Source organism: Humulus lupulus, chromosome 8, assembly GCF_963169125.1.
Source record: "Humulus lupulus chromosome 8, drHumLupu1.1, whole genome shotgun sequence".
Taxonomy (NCBI): domain Eukaryota; kingdom Viridiplantae; phylum Streptophyta; class Magnoliopsida; order Rosales; family Cannabaceae; genus Humulus; species Humulus lupulus.
The window spans coordinates 56,974,895-56,995,647 of record NC_084800.1 but is presented as its reverse complement, the minus strand read 5'-3'; the positions used below and the strand labels follow the sequence as shown (position 1 = coordinate 56,995,647).

Genomic DNA, 20,753 nt, shown 5'->3' with positions numbered 1-20,753 from the left:
AAACATCATCATTGAATTGTAATACACCAAAGAGGAGTGGAGTGCTAATGAGACTATTACTCTCTTTTGCATTTTCTCTTTAATTTAATAACATGTGTCACTTTTTAATTAATGTCCATTTTTTGCAAAATAATAGATCATGATATTTTAATTTAATTACAATTATGTCTTCATTAAACACAATTTCATTTATAGAAATCAAAGTAACTATATGAACAAAAATATACAATAACGTTAAATACATGATTCTCAAAAAATACAATATTAAAAGAACAATAAATAATATATAACTAACTAATAGATATCCATTAATAAAAAAAAAGTTTTCACTACAATAAAATGGGTCAAAATAATGATCGAAACACTGTACACATTTCAATAATAAAATGGAAACACTTTTTTATAAATATATAAATAAGAAAAATAAAATATTTATATGAATTTATTTTAAAGAAATAACAACGAATTGTATATTGTTTGTATTTTTCATAATATATTTAAAAATTTGAAGAAAATCAATATGCATACTTGAAATCCTCTCTTATGGTTGAACTCTTCATCAATAGATTATGAATTCAAAGAAAGAAGCAAAGCTTCACATAATATTTTGTTAAATTGAACGTGTTCTTCTTTAAAATATGTTAATGAGTAATGAATATGATAAAAAGTTCATCTTTTTATAAAAAAGAAAAATAAAATAAGTATTTAATGGTGGCATAATTATAATAAAATTAAAATATCATGACTCATTATTGTGTAAAAATAAATATTGTTTAAAAGATGATACATGTCATTAAATTAAAGAGAAAATGCAAAAGAAGATAGCCTAGGGAATCTCTTTGTCACTCCTCAAACTAAAATGCAAGTCACAATACAACAATAACCAAATTTACTAAAGTAACTTACACAATCATTAAAGTGTAAAACTAAAATAAAAATCTCAATACAATCCTCAAAACAACAGTAATGAGATCTCTAATCCCACAAAATCTTTGTGATAGTGTGATAACGTGTACAATAAACTTAATTAATAACTTGTACAAATTAAATATATTTATAAATAAGTTAGATAAATACGGTTTGTGAGAGTTTGGTAAGGTGTACAATAAACCTAATTAACAACTCATACAAATTAATTGAGGTTGAATTTTGATAGGTATATTCATCAACTAAACTAATCCAAGTTTTAATTGGATATCTATTTTTTTATATTTGAATTGATAAATTGATTTGGATTAGTTGGACTTAATTTAATTGGTTTAGATTATGAGCACCGTAAACATTATTATCAGTGTGAAACGTGGTCCTTTATGCAACGTCAGTCACGCCCAAAAAATAATTTAATGGAAAAGCTACTTTTCCTTTGTTCAGATGCAAATACATTGACAGATAATAAGGACAAAAGAATAACTAATTAACTTTTCATTTGCTTTTGGAATCTAACTGTACAATAATAAGATCTATCACTATACTACAAGACACTATGCACTATACAGCATCATGTGACGACGAGCTTGTACAGGAGTCAAAGCAGAGACAATTTGCACCATCCACCAAGACATTCATCATAAACTCTCCTCAGTCTCCCACTTTCAAATATTTGGCCTCGAGAAATTCGAGATTTTGGCCAACTAGAGAGTGCGATAATTCCCTTGTTGAGATACCAGAACTATATCCGAACAACTCCCTTGCAGAAACCAATAACCATACTTCCTCTGCCTGTATTTGTCAATCTACTAATCTCATTTTGCAATATATTTTCCGTGGAAGAAACAAAGATCAACTTAACAGGGATTGAGGCCAATTTATACACATGCTACTATTCAAAATTTGATGTTTACTCTAGAGTTTGAAGCTTTAAACTCTTAGTTTGCATAGGTTGTCTAGGATATAAAATTAGGGCCATCAATAAAGAAATTGCAAAACCGGATAACCCACTGAAGGGTTGGAATGGTTGAGTCCCAGTGAGCCAAAGTGAGAAGTTAGGCTTGTAAGTCAGAAAACCACCTGTCTGCAAGACGAAACTTGAAGCCAATATTCCGGCCCTTATCCCAATTGGCACAGAGAGGCACCCTTGGGCTTTTTGTCGAACTCCACTTAAACTCAAAGATAGAAGCCATAGCCCCGGTACTGCCCACGGAGACCTGAAATCCCATCACAAATTGAAGCATATATCAATACAGATATGATAGAAGGCAGAAAGTAGTCCCTCTAAACCAAATCACATATGCAAATGCAATGTGTGTAATTTTTGGATTTTTTTTTTCAATCAAATCACGAAGGAGAAAATACTTTGGTCATACGAACTATTAACAGCACAGAACATCAAACCGTGGGTGATATTTTTTTTTAAAGAGTACAGAAGAAAAAAAAAATTCCTTAACCACCACCAATTAAAATAATCATATTAACCACAGCTCATTAAAACCACAAGTATAATACTTACTAAATTATATAAGGGGGGCTAGAACTCAAAAATAATAACTTAAAGAATTAATATTTGAGACACATATTTAAGATTCATAATTTGGAATATAATGTTCGAGATAACGTGCATAACAAGGACACCCTTTATAAAAAATAGAAAATCCAACACGACAACCTTGTATACGACATTACATTTTGGAAAAGGGTATATACCATTTGACTGTTTAATTTAAATACTCACTTATATTTTACTAATACTCTATTGAACTCAGTTTTCAACATAAATAATTTTAGACTTTTTGATACTAAAACCCCCTAAAATCAGCTAATACGACGTTCAGTCTCCTAAAATCAATTAATTCTAAGAATTCTCACAAAATCATATCAATATTGTATCATTATAAAAATAAGGTGTTTATTTATTTGTACATTGTAGAAATTTCATAAAATAATATTATTTTTTAATAAAAAATAAGTCATTTCTTTTTTATAATAGAATAATCTTGTTTAATTGGAACATTATTATAATTTTTTTATAATGTAACTTCATATTTTTTCCTTGTGTTTAAACGGATGCAATTTTTTTTAATAAATTATTTGCTTAGAAAAAATTTAATTTAAGCTTGATGTTATTTAAGAGTATATTTTTATTATTTTCAAATAATATTAATATATATTAACAATTCACATGCATTTAAAAAATTGAAAAGAAAAAAAATTACAAAATTTTCGAATAGTGCTATAATTATAAAAAATGATCACATCTTAAAAACCAAAGGACTTTATATTTATATTCATTATAAAATAAAATTATCATTGTGCAAAAAATGTGTTATTTAGGAGGTATATTAGAATTCTTTGATTTATCAAGAATTTTTTTATATAATAAATATAACTTAAAAGAGTTTTGGTACAAAACAAATATAGAATATTTATGGAATACCAAATTTACCTTTTTGTTGCATAAGAAAATAAAAACCATTAATTACTTTTGTAACAATAAAAGTAGTAAATATAATAATATGACTTTAAAGAATTTTTCAAGAATTAATTAATTGATTTCAGAAAATTATTTATCATACTGTTTAATTCAGAAAAAGTCTTAATTTTAATCAAACAATAATACCCTCCTTTTATATACCTTAAAATTAATTTTCTATTTATAATATTTTATAAAAATAAACAAAAAATATTTTAAAATATAGTTATTTCACTTTTGAAATAAAAATTTATTCAAAAATCGTTTTAAATTATTAAAACCAAATATTTTTTTAACAAATAATTTTATAATAAAGTTTTGAATATTTTATGTTTTATTTAAATAAAATGATTAAAAAAATATAATTAATCTTAAATAAATAAAATAAGGTATTTTCATCTTATTAAAATTAATTTTGATTAAAACTAAGTTGAGTATTTTGTGCTTAGTAAATTAAGGTAAATAATATATTTTCTTTGGAAAACTAGTGTATAAACATTGTGTTCTGTTCAATTTTGATGAGAAATCATGTACGTAATCAAAAGAACACTTGAAGAATACACTAACAAAAAAACCCCTTAACATTTAACCACTTATATACAAAGAAATTCGTAAAATGACAATTTACCTTTAATAAAATATATCCAAACACTAAGCTTACGAAATTTAAAATGTAATAAAATGAAAGGGGGAAAATGAAAAACTAAGTTAAGAAAGTGGGAGACGTTTGTGGTTTTCCATTTTATTTTATAATTCATATTTTATGCAGTAACTTCCCTAAGTTCCCTTAAAGTTTTAGAAATTTAAACAAGTACTTAGTAATTACTAAACATGCGTACCTTTGTAATAAGGAAAACACAAGCCCTGATATTATATATCCTCTATGGTGTCCAAGATCAGCAGCTATTTCTTCAGGTAACCACGACCTGAAAAGCAATTCTTCCACAAGGGCAATACAAGTTGCCGTTACAATGCCTTTACCAACCATCGTAAGCATATGACCGTACACTTTGAGCCATGTCATCACATCAAAGGAAGATGGAGGATAAGGCCAAGAAAGACTCACACAGCCAAGTGCTGCGTTCACAGCTTGTATTGATAATACAAGCATAATTCCTCCAACCAAGCCTTTTAAAAAGTTTAGAATCTGCAAGCAGAAGGAATAACTGTATTTGAGCAAAGAAGGTGAGTATAATATATATCCATATCAAGACGTTAAATTAGCATTTAAATGGTTCCACCAATAATTTGCCTCTCACAGCACGCAAACTTTAAGCCTATCAAGTTTCTTTCTTATAACTACTAGCTTGTCACATTTGCAGGAGACAATCATTGTGTAGAAAAATTCAAAGTGCAGTTATATCAGAAGTTCACAATGATTGAGAAAAATAGATGTGATCAGATATGAAGAATTTATCCAATCCATACCTGTGACAGTGATGTCAAATTCAGGCCATACTGCTCAAATGGATTCTCGTACCCACGTATTCTTTTTCCCCATAGCATAACAAGTATCATAATAGCAAGGTAGAGCCCAATTACGCAAGCAAGCTCAGCAATTCTTATGGGGTTTTTTGTAGTCCAACCCTGGACAAGAGTTGGAAGCAGTGGAACAACAACTGGTGACCATAAAACAAGCACCATACACACAAACCCAAGAACCCTAAACAAGAAAAAAAAAACAGGTAAAGAAGTCTTAAAATGCAGGTAGTTCAAATGAACTTGAACAATGTTCTCTAACATTGCTGCAACATTAGACATTGACTTCACCTTTGGATCAAGGGACGCTCAGCTATGTGAAAAACCGAAATAAGCTTATTAGTCAAACTCATGGCACCACGTATACCACCCCATAACAAAGCAAGCTTTCCTACAAGCCTCAGAATGCCACCTCTCTGACTTAAATCTCCCAACATTGAGACCAGCCTGTTCAAAACATTACACCATATTAATTTAAAGATGAAAGAATGGAAAAGCCTATATATCTTAGAAATGTACTAGTAATGCAGTAAGACCTTTCTTGATCCACTCCACCATCTTCCTTTGTGGGTACCACTGGACTAGCAACTGACATGGCTTTCTCAGCTAGACTGGTTACTAGGTTACTTTGCTGTTTTTCTGACATCGTATTCTTTTGATTGTCAGCATTCACGTTTGAGGACTTGGATGAATCAACTTCGTTTCCATTAGATTCAAAAAGATCCTGTACGTTCTAATCAATAATAGAATAGAAAAAATGGTAGAAACAAAAATTGTCAGTTGAATATCTGTATAGTGACATGAAGGAAATAAACACTCTTCTTTAAAGAGATGTTCACACGAACAAACATTTAATGTTTATGTCAGCATAAAGCAAATAAACAAGTACAGCTAATTAAAAATCTGGTATAAGCAAAGATTTTATTCAGCATGTGGCACAATAAGTAAGGCAGATGGCCCCAAGGTACATATACATAATTCTAAGAGATTTAACCATTACCTGTTGTTGCACTAGTAAGGCAGATGCCCCCAAGGCAGCAGTAACAGCACCAACCATGACAGACGCATTGTTTCCATTGTTTGGTTCATCATTTTCCTCCTCCTCGGGGACCAAATCCTCAGACAGGCAATTACTCTTAGTTTTTTCCAAAGGCATATGCTGAGCCTCAGCAACTTTAATCTTATCAAGATACTTTTCTCCCATGTTTTCAGCTTCATCAAAATTCAGAGTGTTGTCATCATGCAGTGTAGCAACATTGAATTTTTTTCTCAATGCAGCCAAACTAGAACCGACGATGACACCAACTGGCATTACTTTTCTCAAGTAACTGGTCTCCTGAATAGCAGAAGATATGGCCCCAATAATATGCTCTCCATTAAGTGTATCAACTTTTTCCAAAATACTATCAACACTAAGGTATTTACCGTCCGAAACCAAAGCATGCTTCAAATCATATCTAACAGATAGTGCCACAGAATTTGCCACTTGTTCCAAATCTCTAGCAAGATCGGGTTCAAATTCATCCGTACCTGCTGCACCTAGCTTGCGACCAACTTCAACCTTCAAGGCATCCAATATTATCTTCTCTACAAATAGCATAAACTCCACTAATACGTTCTCATCAATTTCAATCTTTTCTTCTTTGTAATTTGTTTCAAACTCTTCTACTGGTTCTTGTTGCGTTTCCGTATCTAATATGACATACGATGGTTCAATAACTTTATCATCTCCTTTGGTAGGTGAGCTGGTTTGAGCTTCTTTTTCAACATTCCCAGCAGGAGTTCCATTATTTCCTGGTTGTTCTAGGAGTTTCCACTGACCTTCTTCTGGAATATACTCGAGCAAAAGAGCAGTAGTTGCATCTGAATCTAGTGATTCTGCAGGCATCTCCGAGGGATGATATTTATGCAAATTCTCATTATAGTAAGAGCTAGCATAGGTATTTGAAGTAATGTGCGATAGAATTTTATCTACCTTTTCTATTTTTTCTGAACTTTTAAGAAGAAGATTGCTACCAACTAATTGACCCTTCTGTCGATTTCCATCCTTATCCACATGACTAGCTGTATCTCTATCTTTCAGAACTTTCTTATCAATCCCATTAAATGAAAGTGGGCGTTGATTGGATTCCTCGGCATTCCTAGGGTGCCTAAAAACAGCAGAATCACTTAGTTTATCAGGTTGTACACTTCCGTCAATAGGGGTGGCATCTGAATTTTGTGGCTCCTTATTGTCAATTGGATTATCGTTTTTCTCTTCCTTACCTTCATCTTCATGTTCTGAATCATGTATTCTATCAGATTGTAAACTTCGGTCAATGGGAGCGGCATCTGAATTTTGTGGTCCATCATTCTCGATTGGGTTATCGTTTTTCTCTTCATTAGCTTTATCCTCATGCTCTGGATCTACATCTAGTTGTGATATCACATCCTCTATCACACCAAAAATACTATTAACTGCCACTTGAGTGGAATCATCCATCCCAGTAATGGCATCGAAGGCCTGAGAAACACTAAAAGTTGGAGCAGTAGACTCTGGAGCTGACTGAGATGGATCCGGAGCAAGCTTAATATCCTTCTTCTGAGTATCACTCTCTTCCTTTTCCATTGACTGGGACTCAGAAGAAGATACTGAAGGTGAAACATTTTCACTTACCACTCCAGATGTGGTCGTCTTATTTTGATCAGGCTCTGATTTCTCTTCAGTTTTGGCATTATTATCCTCTTTTTCATCTACCAAAACAGTTTTCGCATTTTGGTCCTTGTGATCTTCAGAATTTGCTTCTTCAGTTTGCTTTTCAGCATGGTTGGAACTATTAGCCATTGGGTCTGTTTCTAATTCCTTCCCAACAATCTCAGAACTTACAACACCTTGTCCTGTGGAAGAATCTTCACCAATGTCACTTTTTCCAGAATCACTAGTTTCCTTCTTGAGAGAACCATTAGTATTGTTTCCATCACTGCCCACTGATTGAGATTGGTCTAAATTGACAGACTTTTGAGAGCCATCTGACTGAAGAAGCTCTGATTCCATTCCACCTGACGGTGCCTGTGAGCCTGGTTGATTGTTAGCGGAGCTATCTAACAGAGTGTCTACCTTTTTCGTCTGATTTGATGAAAGATGATCCTCTGACAAACCTTCTCCGTTTGATGTTGATGTTTCATCCATGTTTGGCTTCAATCCTGACGACGCACTGGGACTCCGAGAAACATTCAGGAGATCAGTTAGTTTTTGTTGTGTGCCTTGGGTATGCAAAATTCCAGACACAGCAGCTGTAAGCTTTTCACGAACATCTTCAGGCACAGCACCTTGCAAAGCAGTCATCATTGTCTCTCCTCGACCAATGGCAGTTATGACCTGCACACATTTGATAGATAATACCAGTGTTTAAATCAAAGCAAACACTTGCGAAAAAAAATTAAAGCAAACACTGCAGTTAATAAATGGCAGTTTTGACCTGCACGCACGTCTATTTGAATTTATTAATTTTTTGAAGGAATGTTCATTTGAAATTTTAGAAAGTTAGTTCACATAAAATATATCAATTTTTTTTTTGACAATATAAATTATATCAAATTTAAAATACAAATACTAAGGAATAAAATCATATAATAATAATAATGTAAAAACACTAAAGCATTAAACTATAAAAAACTAGCGTGTAGAGCATTATAGTTAAATAATAATGATACATGCACTCTCAATTTGCACACTCATAGTTAAAATGCATGTCACAAACTTACTATAATTTTAAAAAATATATATATATATAGTCATCGAATTAAATACCAGCTTTCATACAAGTTTTATGTTTTAGTGCGAAGGTTTGGTAGTTTTGTGTTTTTGAGGATTTAAGAAATGGTCATGAAATTAAATTTCAACTTAAATGGCAAATTATCTAGTCATTAAATTAAATATCAATTTGTTTTAATATAAAGAAAAGCAAAATCTAGAAATAAAACTATTAATAGTATATACATGAAAAACCATGTGGTCAAAACAAAATACTACACATGATATTTTTCAATAAAATCTATTTGCAGAACAGATATTCAAATATCAATTTTTATACATTATCTTATAAACTAAAAGGTGTATATTTCAATTAATAATGAAAGGTGGTTTGATGATTTTTAGTGGGTGGTTCAGTGGTTTAATTTTTTTTTGATGATTTGAGAAATGGATAACCCAAAACTAAATCATAATGTGCAGTTTAGACGGTGTGGGTTGGACAGTTTGTGTGAGTTTGTGGTTTGCTTGTTCACCAAAAAAATAATAATAATAAATAAATATATAAGTTTTTTTTTAAGAAATAAATAAATAAGTTTCTCCAATAACAAAACATAAAGTCTGTCCCAAAAAAAAATGCAGTCAGAAACAAGTACTAATGGCTAAACAAGTACTTGTTAAGAAACAAGCCATTAGTGCTACAAAAAAAAATGTACAGCCAATAGGATTAGGAACATAAAATTTTGGCAAGTGGTACGTACCTTTTTCTTCTTTTCTTCTGTTAGAGTACCAGGCATGGTTACATCAAGCATATTCATAATGACTTGTGCTGTTTGTAATACTTCACCATTTTCAATATCTATTGAACTGACTTCCTCATGTTCAACCGTATCTGCCTTGACAGAGCTAGTCCGCTCCAATGCTCCATTTTCCACATTCTGCAATCCCTTATCTTCAACTTCATGCTTTTTCTGCAATTCCTTTTTGGGTCTTAAGATCATGCTGGCAGCAGTATTCCCTTCTTCAACTATTTCATGAATAGGATTTGTGTTATAACTGTTTAAAGAATTTGAAGGACTAAGATCCAAAATCTTGGCAACTTTCTTAGTATTTTTGGTTGCTTTTCCTTCCTTAAAATTTAACCCTTTTGAAAGGTTAATGGTAATGTCCACATCTTCAAGAAGAGGATGACGACCCTTCAGAAGTCCAAGCTCCACAGCTGTGAGCCACTGAAACAACATAATCATGCTTATCAGAATACATGGTTCAAGTTATCAAATTTTCAAGCCCCCCCACCCCCAACCTGCAGACCCTTCCAGAAAAGAAGATGAATCAAACAAGAATTTGGCATGCAACTTCCAACCCAAATAGATATCAGAATATAGACTTGTAATTGTAGATATGCCCAAGATCACATGACGTGGCATCTTATGTGTTGCTCAACTTAATTGTTTTTAATGTTCTAAATTATCCTTTTCCCCTTGTGGCTCTTGCAACCATGCCAAACATTACCCTGAAAGCTTCCTCGTCTTACTAGTTTTCTACTTTTTTTATTTTTTACAACAAGTTTTGCAATGTAATGGTGATTGGCTTTCAAAACCAAGAGATTTGGTGTAGATGTGGACAGGATTCAATTCTCTTTGAAACCCATACAGCATACTCAGACCAGAGACCTCATTGTTATGCACCACTTAGAAGAGTGTAAATTCTTTCAATTACACTGTAAATTTATCCCTGCATGTTCGTAAATCATTTGTATCAAATTAAAAAATGAAATATTTGTGTGCGCATAGATATATGAATATGCCCAAACCTACTTTTCTCATAGCAATACCAAGTCATAGGTACAATGATTTTATATGTTAAATATTTATATACAAGGTATAGTATGATTGTGAGGTGAATTAGCAATTAAAAAATCAAATCTCATTACCTCAATTGTAAGTTGCTGGCACCAAGTTATAGCGGACCTACCGCCATAGATTCCAAAAGAAGGCAAACAAGAGCACAAGAGCAGGCTGGTAAATGGATTTTCAGCTATCGAACTGCGTGGAATTGAGAAGAGTGGTGATGAACCATTGTCGTTCTGATAAAGAATATGTTAGTAAGAGCCTTTCAGTTATGCTTAGGAACCAAGAAAGTACTGTATTTAGCTACATCTAGCAACTCATGCCCAAAGAAGAATACAATAGGTGAATGTGAAAGGCCATCAAGGACATAAAAGTTCATGCACACAGGAATTTGAAAATTTCAATTCTGGCATCCTTGGTACTTGGCACCCAAGTCAAACGCCATCTTTGAGGTGTTTCCATGTAGAACGGAGATGAAGTGGGGGGAAGTATTTAGTCATGTAAATCTTTAAGCTGCATTGAGCCACAGTTTGCTGAAATGCTTAAGTTTCTAGTTCTAAAAATTCTCCCAATGTGAGAATCATCTCGTCCATGGAACATTTCTCGTGGAAATGCTTACCACTTCAGGAGAGAAGATGGGGAAGCTTGGTAGGTAATGTTTCTTAAAAAATATAAACAATGACAGCTGTAATTTCATAAAAACTTGAAGGAGAGACACTTATTAATAAAAATTAACAAAATACCTGTATGAAAAGAACAGGAATCTTCACATCTCCAATCAAATTTCTTGTACTAGAATCCGAATAAAAATCTTCAATGGCTTCAAAACCATAAGAAACCATAGAAATTGCCTTTTCAAAATCACGAACTGATTTTGCTGATAGAGCCTTCTCAACATTAAACCCTTTAGATCTTCCTTGAAATATTGCCTACATAATCAAGCAGATAAGTTACAGGTACCAATAGAAAGACTCGTGCAAGTTGGTAGGCATAAAAAAAGATCCAACATTAGGACTTCTGCTCATAAACTTTCAAGATTCCATTGTCCACCTTATTAGATCTCAGAATATCTATCAGTCCAGTAGTCAGATTGTTATCAACAGCCATGTGATGAGAGGACCTTGTGGCTTCCTCTAAGTCAAATGGATTATCTATGCATGCTGCAGCAGTGAGCGGCGTCCCCTCTCCAACTTCTGCCAGATACTTTGTCAACATGTTTGCGCCATAACCACAGCCAACCCCCATCAATGTAGTCCACGGCCTTGCTTTATTTATGTATTGTATAGCTGTGGAGATATCATCGCTGTCAGCAGCTGTAAATAACCTACACAACATAAAGTGGTTTAAGAACTAGCAGATGAATGACTTTCCAAAAATGAAATGCCACATACACGTGAAGAGAAGAGATCTACCCGCTTCAGAAAGGAAGGATAAAAAATTTTCAAGCATATAAAAAATATTAAAATACAAGAGTGGACCTCAATAAATAATAGAAATGATAATGTAATGTAAATGTTCTGTGCAACCCCCATTCATACTCTTCACGTATGAAAAAAAAAAAGCACCCGCATAGCCAATTCTCATTCGGGTAAAACCACGTACGAGGACAGAATCGACGAACAAACGTACTATTATTCTAAATTATCACATGTTTCCCAATTTAATGGTGTACAATCTCCACATATATGTTCAGCAGAATCAGCTCAGTTAAGTAGGGTTTTTTTTTGACAAAAGCTCAGTTAAGTAGTTATTAATAAGCACTTCCAACGTAAGCCAATCAATATGTACGAAATAAATTAATAAAGAACCTCAGAATTCAGTTATAACGAAGCAAGATCTTACCTTGCAGTTGTGAGAGGTGAACCAGCACAACCCCTGGGATTCATGACTATGGGAAAGCAACCACGCTTCAAAGCGTCGCAAACGAAGGACCGAATGTTGATATCCATGCTACCTTGAGCCGAGCCCGGAATCAGCAACAGAGTCGTATCCAATCCATGCTCCTCTTTGAGATCCAAATTCGCAGGCCAATCCAACGAAATCACTCCCCCATCATCCGTACTCAAACACACTCTCTGATACTCCAATTTCTCCTCCAAGCCACGGCCACCGCCATGCACCAAAACCCGCCCACTATCGAGCTTCACATAGTGCCTATCTTCCTTCACAAGCTTCTCATTCACATCCTCCAACAACTCACTCCCTTCAAACGATATCGACGGGCACCGCAGCAACACAAACCGGTTAAACGGCGTCGGACTGGTGAACAGAATCCACTCCCCGATATCGGTACCTTCCGGAACCCTCCCATAACCAAAACGGGAAGCATAAAGAGCAACACCGGACGCTAATCCGATCACCGGGGCCAAAAACTCCAGCGTCTTCGGCGACGGAAGCTGCGCAGTCAATGTCAGAAACAAATCGTCGATGGGCCCCAATTGGCTTCGCTGCAAAAAATTCCGGCAGCGTTTGAGTCTCCGGCGACGGAATACTCGAAATTCACGAAATTGGAGAGGATTTAGGGGAAAGAAGGAGGGAAAGTAGTACGGATCACAGCGATTGAAGTTGATTACGGAGCCAAGATTTGAATTGGAACTTAGGGTCATAATTTAGGGATTTTGGTGGGTTTGGATTTGGATTTGGATTTGAATTTGAGTTTGAGATGAGAAGTCGTGTCGGTCTGTAATTTTAGTTGAGTTGGGTTGAGTTGCAGACGGAAGAAGAAGAAGAGCGCGAAAGCTCTGGAACTAGGAGTGAATGGGTGAGAATTGAATAGTGGAAAAAGGTAGTATCGGTGGGACCCACCCCAGTCGGTGGGGTCGAAATGGGAAGTGGTTGTGGCCGCTTTTGCCCGGGAAGAGTTCGTATGGATGTTGCAGCAACGGTCCTTATTTTCTTTTTTATTTTCCTTTTTCGGCTTTTTTTTATCTATTTAATATTTTTCTTTTTTTTTTAAGGATTTTCTTTAATATTTAATTTGTCGTTTTTCATAATCTATTAGAAAAGTCTCACCGCTCATTCATACCAAATAATATATAGTATATATTGGACTCTATTTACAAACTTTGTTTTTGCATGAAATATTAAGTTCAACTCTCTTTTTAAATTCTTAGTTAACTTTTGTCTTTAACAATACATACTAGAGTAATTTTTTTTTACGGTCACAATATCTTTTTTTAATTTTAAAAAAATTATGAATGATTTATGGTGCCGAAAATAGAATTTATGATATTTTTTTATATTTCAGTTATTTGAAAAAAATACAAATTTATTTTTGATAGTATAAACTATTTATAATTTTTCAAAAACTTTATAGAATATATACTGCAACTACAACTAATACAACTATAAATAAATTAAAAAAAATACTTCATTATATATTTTCAGAAATGAAAGTTGACAAAAAAACTTAAAATAGGATGTTGTTGTTGTTAGCGGTCCTCTTGTTTTTGTTTATAGAAGAAGAGCTCTCATGATAGGTGTTGGAAAGTAAGGACTTCGAGGCCAACGAAAATATAATGTCAACTTAGAAAATATAGTGTTTGTTTTTCTAATACAAAAATTACAAAGAGAAAAATAATAAGTTGGAATATTAACGGTGATAATACTAATACATAAATCTATAATTTCGGTACAATCGTTAGTACCCATCGTTAACTTGCCGTTAAGTATCTACGTGGCACATTTTTACACTCATAAATTTAGGTATTAAAGTGTAACTTTATAAATAATTGTGGTAATATCGCTTCTAATATTCTTAAATTCTGTAAATACTATAAAAATCATTTTAAAATTTAAAAAATCTAAAAGATTATTAAAAACTAATTAATAAAACTACAATTTGCAAATTTGAAACAGCCTAAATTAAAATTGAAACTCAAAATCATTCCAAAATTCATATTATTAATTAGTTTTTAATAATATCTTATATTTTTTAATTTTTAAAATAATTTTTATAATATTTAAATAATTTAGTCTAAAATCATCCCAAAATTCATGTGTCACGTGAATACTTAACGGACAGTTAACGGTGATTATTAACAGTTGCACCAAAATTGTGAATTTAGGTATTCTCGCAAAAAAAAAAGAGTTTTACTGTGTAACTTTTGAAAATATTTAGGTATTATCGACGCCAATTAGACTAATAAAAATATGCTACGTAGATATTTAACGGGCAGTTAACAGTGAATGCTAACGATTCACAAAAATTGTAGATTTAAATATTATTACCGCCAAAAAATTTTTTGAGTATTAAAGTGTAACTTAAAAAAAAAATTTAGGTATTATCGCCGCCAATATCCCTAATAAGTTTATTCTTATTCAAAATAAAAATAAATCTAAAACTAAAACATAATGAAAAGTTTAAGCTAAATTGAAGAATAAGTTATGGGAAAATAATCCTTTTCTAAACCTTCCCTTACAATTAACTTTCAGTTATAGTTGACTAATAATTCCTCATAATCTACCACAAAATTCTCACTGCGCATTCATATAAATTTTTTTATAATATGTATTTGGAATCTAATAATATCCCCATCATATGATATACGTGTTAGAAAGCCACGATACCGACATAGTGTGTGTAGGTGTTGTATTATTAAACAAAAAATATGCAAAACAAATTTATAATAGAAGAATTAACAAGTTTTTCTTTATTAAAAAAAAGTATAAAACTAATAAATATAGTCATGTTGCGACTAAAATATATAAAAGTTGAAGCTAATTGAAGATTCATTTAAAAAAAAAAAACAAAATACAGCTAAATTTAGGATTAAGTTATGGGAAAGTAACTCTTATTTATACCCTTCCCTTCTATTCAACTCTTAGATACAGTTGAATAATAATAGTAATAAGAGCCTTTTCTATTCATACTCATCTTTTTTCTCTCCATATGCTTTTTTAATTATTTCTAAATATATATTTTATAAAGTTACATCTAATTTGCAGAAAAAAATTTCAATCCAACCCACCTTTTACACTTAGCTCTCCACCCTCAAATCTTTTACATTAAATCCCTAACTTTTTAAAAACTTAGCACCGCTAGTCTATTTCACCTTTTTATCTAATTTTTATAATTAAATAGCTAAGATTTTATGGCAAAAATCTCTAATCTATATACATCCTTTTGCACTTAGATTCTTAACTTTAAATTTTGGCTTTTTTCTTCTTCTTTAAAACATATATAACTTCAAATTTATTAAAAAATATATATTTCATATTATTTTAAATTCATATCTCTTCTATATAAAAATCGTTAAGATAATAGAAATTCTTGGTTTTAACGGAATATTATATATTTAAATAAATATACATTTAAAACTGTTGACGCGGTTCTTCGGCAACAGATAATTAACAGAGTAAAGAGCGGGATTAGTGCTAAATAATGAATCGTAATAGATGAATGATCTCAAAATAAACTGATAACACCAATACTTTTTTAGGTGGTTCAAAGGTTAAAATCCTTCTAGTCCACCAGTCACTATTATTGATATCTTTCTGATATTCTTTACAGGGTATTTCGTCACAGATTCGATTCCAACCCTTTGCAACTCCTAGGGTCTCCATATTTATAGGGAGAGGGCACCTGGGGGTTGCCAAGGGAGGTCATCTCGTGACCTTTTTACTCATCATGTCACTTCTGTGACATTCATGATTAATTCCTAAAACCTGACAATGAAATGTGGTCTAATCAATAGGTAAGGGGAATAATGGGCCGCACGGCCCAACCCAGTCGCGGGTGCCTAAACACGCACGTTTATGCTGCGTGTCCGAGAATTCAGGGATGGATCAGACACGTGATGTCTGATATATGCATGTTTACATTGCGTGGTTGACTTTATAAGGGGTCAGAGGTGCCAACTCAAGCTCGTACCTCGAGCTTGATGTACTCTCAGCTTGTGATGCCCATACTTCCGACCCGACTCCTTAGTAATCTCATTAAGCCTTTGGTCTCCTCGAGCTAAAGAGGTAGGACCTGGTAACAACAGCTCCAGGTACGTGACATCCACGTGGCTGATATAATTATGTCGTTTCTCAGCTCGCTAATAGCTCGTGGCATACGACGTCACCTGGGGCCACAGTGGGGGCTTTTAGGCTTCTGTGTGGACTCTTCACATTCCGCCCATTACGCTGGCTTCGAGTACGTGGAGCATCGTGGTTGGTGACGGTACGTCTTCCAAGAACCGCATTAAATGGCCTAACCTATACTCGGCCGTCGTTTCGTCTTTCGAGTAGTGATTCTCGTATCCTACATCAAGGCGATCCAACGGCCCTCCTCCTTTGGCCTTTTACGTATATAAAAGGGTTGGCCACCTTTCGCATGGGCTACCCGTTCATTTGAAAATTTTCTCATTTTCTCATCTTCTTCTTTCTTCTCAGTCTCAAAACCCTCTCTTTCTTCCGGTCACTGTTCCCAGCGTTCCAGAAATTCAGGCATGAGAGCTCCTTCGAGACTTCGGTACGAGCAATCCCAGCAGGAATCCGACCCAGACGACCCTTTTAGTCTCACCTCAACAAAACATTTCTGTAAGTCCTCCGTTTGTGCATGTTTTAAATTTTTTCCTTCATTGTTGCTTAGGTAAATTGTCTCTGTAATCACATGCAGTATGTTACTGGTTTTTGGCTGGTATTTTAGGCGTAGGTTTTTATCCTAAGGGCATCGGCCGTAGGAAAAACCATTTAGAAGCATGACAAATAGGGTACACTTTCTGGGGAGATTTTCTAGGTAAAATTTTTGTATGCCTGTTTGGAATAACCAGTTCTTAGGGTGAAAAAACTGGGTAGCTTAGGGGACACGCTTCACAGGAGGTTTTGCACTGTTTGCCTACTGAAACTTTCCTTCCAAGGGAAACTTTTACTCTGACCCTCCTGACACACGGATTCCGAGTAATCGGGGACCCGTTGGGAGCACAGGTGCGTGTTCATAAAACCGCGTGGTCTCACTCTCCACGAGCTGAGGTAATACCTCAGCCCGTGTAAAGGAAACACTTCGCGCTAGAATCTTTCTTATGCTTAGGTCGCCCTTGCGACTGTCCACAAACAGGAACAGGACGCCAAAAACGCCCTGGCCACCGTGCGGGCTGAGCTGGACACATCTCGACCTAAGCTGCTGGAGGCCAAGTCCACCAAGGTCGCCCTGGATGCTGCGAGGGTGGAACTTGAAGAAGCTAAGGCCGCCCTTGCAGCGGAGAAGGCTGCACTTGCGGCGGAGAAGGCGACCTCCACCACCTCCATGGAGAACATGTTGTACCATTCCTGGGCCTTCAACCCAGATGGTGACTTTTCCTTCTTGGGGACGGAAGCGTGGGAGTCCTTCCTCGGGAAGTTCAAAGCTCGCCTCCAACAAGAGGCGCCCTTCGAGACCGGGGAAACTCCGACCGCAACCGAGCAGGACGGCGAGGTGGTGACTTCAACAGAGCGACCCGGCGGGGCCTAGGAATTTTCTCCTCCTTTATTGTTTATTGATTTTTTGTAACTTTATGTGATGAGGTTTTTTAACCTCGAGACAATTGGTTTCTTTAACTTTATTTTTAATTGATTTACATCTTTTTGCCTCTATCTCATTTCTCTTCTATGCATTTGGTAATACTCTTAGTTTCTGTTGGTGTTGTGATTGGCCTCTTACGCTTTTCAAAAAACATTTGTTAACCAACTTGAACCAACATCTAAGAGTTAAGTCCTGGTTGCATCCAGGACGTTAATTTGAAAACTTAGTTCGCGTTAATCCTTTATTAATATCTCGTGCTTTTTAAGAAAAATATCGATCAATCAATTTGAATTAACTTCTAAGTTTTAGGACTTGGTTATATCCAGGACGTTAATTTGAAAACTTAGTTCGCCTTAATCCTTTATTAATATCTTGTGCTTTTTAAGAAAAATATCGATCAATCAATTTGAATTAACTTCTAAGTTTTAGGACCTGGTTATATCCAGGACGTTAATTTGAAAACTTAGTTATGTTAATCCTTTTATCGATATCTCGTGCTTTTTAAGAAAAACATCGATCAATCAATTTGAATCAACTTCTAAGTCTTAGGACCTGGTTATATCCAAGACGTTAATTTGAAAACTTAGTTATGTTAATCCTTTTATCGATATCTTGTGCTTTTTAAGAAAAACATCGATCAATCAATTTGAATCAACTTTTAAGTTTTAGGACCTGGTTGTATCCAGGACGTTAATTTGAACACTTAGTTATGTTAATCCTTTTATCGATATCTTGTGCTTTTTAAGAAAAACATCGATCAATCAATTTGAATTAACTTCTAAGTTTTTAGGCCGACCTGGTTATATCCAGGACATATGCCCCCCCCCCCCCCCAAGTAATTAGGAAAGGGTCTTTCGTGGTTACTTGACATTACACCCACAAATATACACAATAATGTACAAAGACTTAATTCTCATTACTTGGTAAACAAAAGATGGCTTTTCTGATTAAGCCTTACAAAGGTATTACTAATAATATTTCTTCAAATGGATAGCATTCCAAGTTCGTGGGGTTGCTTCTCCATTAAGCCAAGCTAACTTGTAGATTCCTTCTTTTATGAACTCGGTTATTTGGTAGGGTCCTTCCGAGTTTGGCTCCAATACTCCGTCTTTGGAATCTTTACTGGCTAAGAAGACTCTTCTGAGGACCAGGTCGCCAATGCTAAAGGCGCGTTTTCAGACCTTAGAGTTGAAATAACGAGTGATCTTTTGCTGATAATGCGCGAGCTGTAGCTGTGAATCTTCTCGTCTTTCGTCAATCAAGTCGAGGGACGCATAGAGCAATTCGTGATTGCGGTCCTGGTCAAATGCCTAGACTCTAAGCGAGGCTACCTTTACTTCGACAGGAAGGACTACCTCACTCCCGAAAGCCAGGGAGAAAGGAGTATGACCCGTCGACGTTCGATGTGAGGTCCGGTATGCCCACAGTACCTGGGGGAGCTGTTCTGACCAAACTCTCTTGGCTTCGTCAAGTCTTTTCTTAAGGCTTGCCTTTAGCATATTATTGACAGCCTCGACCTGCCCATTCGCCTGGGGATAGGTCACGGAGGATAAGCTTTTTACAATTTCGTGCCTCTCACAGAACTCGGTGAAGAGGTCGCTGTCGAACTGCGTTCCATTATCTGATACGATCTTCTTTGGCAAACCAAATCGGCAGATAATGCTTTTAACCACGAAGTCGAGGACTCTCTTTGAAGTGATGGTTGCTAGGGGCTCTGCTTCTGCCCACTTGGTGAAGTAATCGATAGCCACTACCGCATGATGGACCCCTCCCTTTCCGGTGGGGAGGGCGCCAACCAAGTCGATTCCCCAGACCGCGAATGGCCACGGGGACGAGATCATCTTCAGCTCGACTGGGGGAGCTCGGGCAATTATGGCGAATCACTGGCACTTTTCACATTTTTTGATGTAGGAGATCGAGTCCTTTGACAGAGTGGGCCAATAATATCCTTGCCTTAAGATCTTCATGGCCAAGCTTTGCCCCCCAGTGTGATCTCCGCAAAAACCTTCGTGCACTTCCTGCAAAATGGTCTTCGCTTCGCCTAGTAGAACACATCATAGGAGAGGTAGAGAGTGTCCATGTAACGCCCTGGCTACCCCAGAACAGTTACGGTGAACGGTGGACCGAAAATTTGACTCGTTACCCGAGTCCTTTGGTCAAAAACGTGCTCTAAGTGTAATTAACAGGTTAAGGTATAAAACCAATAAAAAGGAAATGGAGATTTTATTACAAACTGCTCTGCAGAGCTAAACAAAACATTTAAATTTACAATCCCGCCGACCTAAGCGGCAAAAATAGGGCAAACCCCCTAGTTCCTCTGAGAACACCATGACCGTGACGGTCAAGCGGCCGCATATGTACACACGACCACATCAGCTCTCCACTCAAGGCTAGGTGAGCTTTTCTTTCCCTTTACCTGCATCATATAGCACCCATGAGCCAAAGCCCAGCAAGAAAACATAACATTTTTCAATAACATTATCAAATGATTATCATTATAATCATACTGAACATAAGGCTTTCAACAAGCAAATGAACATCACATGACTTTAGCGGGAGAGTGGCTGTTAAGTAAGCCACTAGCCTCCAAGCTCTGTTTGTTCATCGACCCTCAGGGTCGGTCAGGCATTAATGCTCCTTGAGTCATTCAATGCTAATAATCGATTAGATCTAATCTCTATTGGCTTGCGTGAACCACGCCAAGTCCATCCTTGACTAATAAGTCAGCGCTAAGTGACCAGTGCCCAATATCACTGCCGAACCTGACTAATAAGTCACAGCTTCACAGCTGACACTAACACC

General features: G+C 35.2%; 1 protein-coding gene across 1 annotated transcript; it reads right to left on the bottom strand.

Moving 5' to 3' along the window:
• Positions 1–1,407: 1,407 nt before the first annotated feature.
• Positions 1,408–13,422, bottom strand: LOC133797351 (uncharacterized). The gene is made up of 11 exons (XM_062235229.1): positions 12,308–13,422; positions 11,516–11,789; positions 11,209–11,394; positions 10,549–10,701; positions 9,377–9,844; positions 5,886–8,243; positions 5,422–5,618; positions 5,177–5,332; positions 4,835–5,069; positions 4,246–4,553; positions 1,408–2,144 (listed from the first exon to the last, which is right to left on the bottom strand). The coding sequence occupies exons 1-11, from the start codon at positions 13,069–13,071 to the stop codon at positions 1,838–1,840; spliced, it is 5,406 nt and encodes a 1,801-aa protein (XP_062091213.1). The 5' UTR covers positions 13,072–13,422; the 3' UTR covers positions 1,408–1,837.
• Between the last annotated feature and the right edge of the window lie 7,331 nt (positions 13,423–20,753).

Excerpts from the sequence above, each read along its gene's own strand:
- LOC133797351 (XM_062235229.1), bottom strand. The coding sequence starts at position 13,071 with ATGACCCTAAGTTCCAATTCAAATCTTGGCTCCGTAATCAACTTCAAT. Across the intron at positions 11,790-12,307 it reads TCACCTCTCACAACTGCAAG|GTTATTTACAGCTGCTGACA; the intron begins GTAAGATCTTGC and ends TATGTTGTGTAG. Across the intron at positions 10,702-11,208 it reads TTCCTGTTCTTTTCATACAG|AACGACAATGGTTCATCACC; the intron begins GTATTTTGTTAA and ends ATTCTTTATCAG.